Source organism: Puma concolor, chromosome F2 (assembly GCF_028749965.1).
Source record: "Puma concolor isolate L17-30 chromosome F2, mPumCon1.1.hap2, whole genome shotgun sequence".
In the NCBI taxonomy this organism is placed as follows: domain Eukaryota; kingdom Metazoa; phylum Chordata; class Mammalia; order Carnivora; family Felidae; genus Puma; species Puma concolor.
Genome location: NC_141684.1, coordinates 49,281,335 through 49,287,334, shown reverse-complemented (window position 1 = coordinate 49,287,334; position 6,000 = coordinate 49,281,335). Strand labels below are relative to the sequence as shown.

At 34.9% G+C, this 6,000-nt stretch overlaps 1 protein-coding gene across 4 annotated transcripts in view; it reads left to right on the top strand.

The window, feature by feature from the left end:
* The first annotated feature begins 293 nt into the window (after window positions 1-293).
* The window catches only part of CNBD1 (cyclic nucleotide binding domain containing 1), a 492,838-nt gene continuing 487,131 nt past the window's right edge, over window positions 294-6,000 (top strand). For all 4 annotated transcript variants that reach the window (XR_015246579.1, XM_086695101.1, XM_086695102.1 and 1 more), the window contains exon 1: window positions 294-436. Coding sequence is in view for 3 of the 4 variants with exons in the window: in XM_086695101.1 (XP_086551227.1) it covers window positions 349-436 (88 nt within the window). In the remaining variant the exon portion in view is untranslated. The remainder of the gene's footprint in view (window positions 437-6,000) is intronic.

Genomic DNA, 6,000 nt, shown 5'->3' with positions numbered 1-6,000 from the left:
ACTATGGGTGACTAATGAAATGAATTATTTCACCTAATCTGGACTCATGTGCTGTTGATTTTCCTGTATCTGCCTTGTAGAATTTCCTTTTTCATTCTTACTACTCTTTATAGATAACAAAACCCCCTTCATAAATTACACTGGACTAGGATTAGGATATAGTTCTTTCTGGTCTATATTTAACTCTTGGAAATGGTGTGCACTGTATAAGAACTGTGAACATGAAGATTCCATAGTACTCAGCCTATCAAAGAGTACCTTGAGGATTCTGCTTTATGATGCTTCAAGGCAAAGAAGGATCATTTGCCTCTCCAGTAGCCTCTGACCAGCTGCCTTGGAGCCATCAGGATGCCTCTGCCTTCTCTCCCAGCAGCTATTTTGTCTCATATGATAGCTATAAACAATGTGCCGCCTCCTCCACTTCGCAGTTTACCAAGTGAGTAAGGAATACATCAACAGTTGGTCATAGTTTTCAGTGCTACTTAACCCCAGATATAAGAAATGGGGCACTTCTGGGGTGCCTGGGTGGCGCAGTTGGTTAAGCGCCTGACTCGATTACTGATCTCACGGTTAATGAGTTCCAGCCCTGCATCGGACCCTGTGCTGATAGTGCAGAGCCTGTTTGGGATTATCTCTCTGTCTCTCAAAATTAATAGAATGAACTTAAAAAAAAAAAAAGGAAATGGGGCACTTTGTCCCCCTGAAGTCATTTCAATCGTCTAGATTTCAAGTATATTATTCGTAAGGTTAGGATCTTTATGAACTTTCAGAACTTCAGGTAAGAAATACTTTTAAAGAAAAAAGAAAATAAAGGCATGGAAAGATCACATGGCTCACCAGTGATCAAACCCCTTGTTTCTGGCAGGTCTTCTTGTGCTTACCCAGAGTCAGTCTTACAGCCCTGCCCTTTGTGAGCTACTTAATACTTAGTTTTCACTAGGAGAATTCTGATTAAAATTTTCAAGGAAAAAAAAGAGATAATTTCCATTATTCTTCCTCTGAAATGTATTCCTATTTAATTTTGTTTTTATTTTGTAGTGTTTGATTTATATGATAGGAATTATAAAGTAGAGTTAAATATTTTGAAGTTTATACAATTGACAGCATTTTCTTATTTTATATAGTCAGTCTACACCCAGAACGTTTTCTCAAGGCTTCTTGTCATAGCTAGAAAATTCATATATCTATATTTGATTATCAATATACTGACTAATAATATAGAACAGTCTTAGTGATAGTTGAGATTAAAAAAAATCTTCTAGATAACAAAGATATAATCTTGGTATTTTTCAACTTCAATAAAGCATTTGTTTTGTTTTTTTAATATTCATTGGGTAAGTTTGCTGTATGACTTGAAAAAGTTAACCTGTCTATCTTTTATCTTCCTGTGATAGTTAACTTTTTCACATCAGTTTTTTAAAATTAATAATTATAGTCTTTAGGGGAAAAGATGGCAGCAGTTGACAACCTTTTGAAGGGGTATATTTATGTCTTGAATAGTGTTAGACAAAGTCTTTATGTTAAATCAAACTAATTCCTAAATATGTTACTTTTATATGTTTTTATTATTGTGAAAAAAGTCTTGAATGTAGTCAATGTTTTGAATTTCTATGTGAATTATATTCACATGTTAACTTTATATATTCACATATTATATATATAATATAATATATATACTATATATATAATATATATAGAATATAACTGTATATGTTCACATATTAACATTATATTCACGTATATTAACTAAATATTGAATGTAATTTTGCAAAATCCACAGCTTCTACTGGACAGGTTTTATTTATACAAAAGAAAAAAAAATCACCCTAAGACAATTTCTTTAGCAGCCTAGGAAGCACAGTAGCTGCCAAACAATCAAATTAATTTAGAATCAATGGGATGAGATATGTGCTCATATGTGTAGTGTGCTCATATGAGATATGTGTAGTGTCTCCCAAGGACACTTAACTTGTGTGAAGTGATAAAAAGATGAAAAGTCAGTAGCAATTTGATCTCAGAACTGAATAGAGCATAATGGAAAGCTGTGGAGCACAGTTTTCCCTTCAGAGGTTCCTAGTTGATGTTCTATGTCTATGACTTCTCTTTGGAGATGTGTCCTGCTTGCTTAGTAACTCGGTCTTTGTGCTAACTCTAGCAAATAGACAACTTCCCTTAGCAAACTCTGTCTCTGCTGAAACAATGATCTCATGAAAGCACATGTGAATATGCTTTCAATTGATAATTTGACTAAATCTGAGTTATAAAGAAGATATAAATGGGAATGATTCAAACTGCAATAGGCATAAATAGGAAGGTTCAGTTAAGGACCTTAAAAAAATCCAGCTAAAATTGTCTCCATTTGCAGATGACATGATTTTATATATAGAAAACCCAAGACTCAACCAAAAAAACTGTTAGAACTAATCAAGGAACTCAGTAAAGTTGCAGGATGCAAAATTAACATACAAAAATCAGTGTTTCTATACACTAACAATGAATTTTCTGAAAATGAAATAAAGAAATCAATCCCTCTTAAATAGTATCAAAAACAATAAAATACTTAGGAATAAATTTAACCAAGGGGGTGAAAGATTTCTAGTCTGAAAGTTATTGGGATATTAGTGAAAGAAATCAAAGAAGACATAAATAAATGGAAAGTTATCTTGTGTTCATGGATTGAAAGAGTTGATATTATTAAAATGTCAATACTACCAAAATTTGTATGGATTTGATGCAACCCGTACCACAATTCCAGGGGCATTTCTTACAGAAAAAGAAAAAAAAACTCCTAAAAATAGAAACACAAAAGACTCCAAATATCCAAAAATACTGTGAGAAAGAAGAACAAAGCAGGATACTACAATGCTATACTCATTCAGGCAGTACTGTATAGTACTGGTACAAAAACAAATAGTCATTGGAACAGAATTGAAAGTCCAGAAGTAAACCTAATACAGTCAACTAGTATTTGACAAGGGAACCAAGAACACTCAATTAAGAAAAGACAGTCTCTTCAATAAATCATGCTGAGAAAACTGTATATTCAAAAGTAAAACAATGAAACTTGACCCTTATCTTACAATATTCACAAATATTAACTCAAAATGGATTAGAGACTGAAATATAAGACCTGAAGCTATGAAGCTCCTATAAAACAAACGTAGAAAAATTCTTTGACATAGGTTTTGGTATGCGTTTTTAGATATGACACCTAAAGCACAGGCAACAACAACAACAAAAAAGTGGGATTGTATCAAACTAAAAAAGTTCTACACTGCAGAAGAAAGCACCACCAAAGTGAAAAGACAACCTACACAATGGTAAAAAACATTTGCAAACTATGTATCTGATAAGGGGTTAATATTTAAAGTATATAAATAACTCATACAGCTCAGTAGCAAAAAAATAATACTAATTGAATTATATAATAGGCAAAGGACCTAAATAGACATTTCTCTATGGAAAGTTTACAAAAGGCCAACAGGTATGTGAAAAGATGCTTACAATCACTAGTCAATAGGGAAATGCAAATTAAAACCTCAATATTACCTCATGCCTTTTAGAATGGTCATTATCAAAAAAGATAAGAGATAACAAATGCTGGTGTGGATTTGGAGAAAAGGGAACCTCTGTGCACTGTTGATAGGATTTTAAATTAGTACAGCTACTACAGAAAACAGTATGGAGTATACAACTACCATATGATCCAGCAATTCCACTTCTGGAAATATATCCAAAGGTAATTAAAATGTTAAAGAGTTGTCTGCACCCTATTTTCATAGAAACATTACTTACAATAGGCAAGACATGGAAACAACCTAAGTGTTCATTGATGCCTGAATGGATAAAGAAGTTGTGGTATATATACAAGTGAATATTATTCATCCATAAAAAACAAGAGAAGCCCACCCTTTGCAACAATATGGATGAAGACATTATGTGAAATAAGCCACATACAAAGACAAATACTGTATGATCTCATTACATGTAGAATCTCAAAAAAAAAAAAAAAACTTCATAGAGATCAGATTATGGTTACCAGAGGGTGGGGGGGGGGGGGGGGAGGAAGGATAAATTGGGGGAAGGTGGTCAAAAGGTACAAACTTCCAGTTACAAGATAAATAAGCACTAGGGATGTGATGTACAACCTGATGGCTATAGTTAACACTGCTATATGCTGTATAGAGAAGTTAAGAGAGTAGATCATAAGAGTTCTCATCACAAGGATAATTTTTTTTTTAATTTTGTTTTTCAACGTTTATTTATTTTTGGGACAGAGAGAGACAGAGCATGAACGGGGGAGGGGCAGAGAGAGAGGGAGACACAGAATCGGAAACAGGCTCCAGGCTCTGAGCCATCAGCCCAGAGCCTGACGCGGGGCTCGAACTCACGGACCGCGAGATCGTGACCTGGCTGAAGTCGGACGCTTAACCGACTGCGCCACCCAGGCGCCCCTACACAAGGATAATTTTTTATCCGTTTCCTTTTTATATCTGTATGAGATGATGGATGTTAACTAAACCTATTATAATCATTTCACAGTATATGTAAATCAAACAATTATGCTATATACCTTAAACTTATACACTGATATATGTTAAATATTTCTTAATAAAACTGGAAAAAAAATCCAACTATTATATATATCCTGACTTACTTTGGATACCTTTAGTTAGGTTACATTTAGTGAGTCATGTTTACCTTATATGTAAATTTTATATGTGAGTAGTATTTGAAGGCTTTTTATAGGCAGTGGGTAAGCACTTTGCATGTTATGTTATCTCATTTATTTCTCACAAGATCCTTATGAGGTCTGTAGAAGGCAGAATAATGGCCCCAATGATGTGCATATCCTGATCCCTGGAATCTGTGAATTAACTGTGCTGCATGGCAAGAGGAATTAAGGTTGCAGATGGAATTAAGGCTGCTAATCAGCTGACCTTGCAATGGGAGAAGATTCTGGATTTTGCATTGAGCCCACTGTAATCAAAAGGGTCCTTGTAAGTGAAAGAGGGAGCTGTGTGACTCAGAGTCAGTGAGATTCAGAGTGAGAAAGGCTCAATTACCCTTGTTGGCTTTGAAGATGGAAAGGGGACGTGAACCACAGAATTTGGGCAGCCTCTAGAAGCTGGACAAGCAAAGCAACAGAGTCTCCCTTAGAGCTGCCAAAAGGAATGCAGCCCTGCTGACAACTTGATTTTAACATAGATCTCTTTCAGGCTTCTGACTTCTAAAGCTGTAAGATCATAAATTTGTGATTTAAGTTGACATGTTTATGGTAATTTGTTTCAGCAACAATAGAAAACTAATACATGGTCCACTTTACAGTTAAGGATAGTGAGGCTTGGGTTTCATACCAAGGTTCACACAGTTGGCAAGTGGTAGAGAATCTTCATAGTATCATTCGTGCAGTGAATTTTCTCAAAACAGCAACAAAGTCAGTAGCAGTACCGTTTCCTCCTACCCACCACCCTGAAATGCCATCTACATTTTACCAGTTGAATGATGTATATGCATTGTTGCATTTTGCCATTTTGACTACTTAGAGGCACTCTTAATTTAAGGGAGAGAATATGCCATGCATCTTTAAACAACCCTCCAGTGCTGTCTCCTTAACTGAAATCCAGGCTCACAGGCACTCCAAGTAGTTAAGCTTCTTAAATCACTTACACGTTTTTTCTTTGAAACTTTCCAGTTTTCTCCTTCTATAGTCTTTTTGACTTGTGTCTCAGGATTCTTCACAGCTTGCTAACCCTTGGAAAGAGATGATTGTTCTCAAAAGCAAAAAACATCTTGCCACTTCTTATTCTGGATGAGAATTGTTTTAAAAACTTACAGTTAACAAAATCTATAGTAGTTTTACCACCTGGGTGAAATAGCATCTGGGTCTAGGTAAACACATACCCTGTTATTATTAGAAGTTGATATCCTGAAGAGACAAAGGGAAGAAATATGTCTTAAATTTTTTTTTAATAGAAGTCAGGGAGCTGTCCTTTAGTA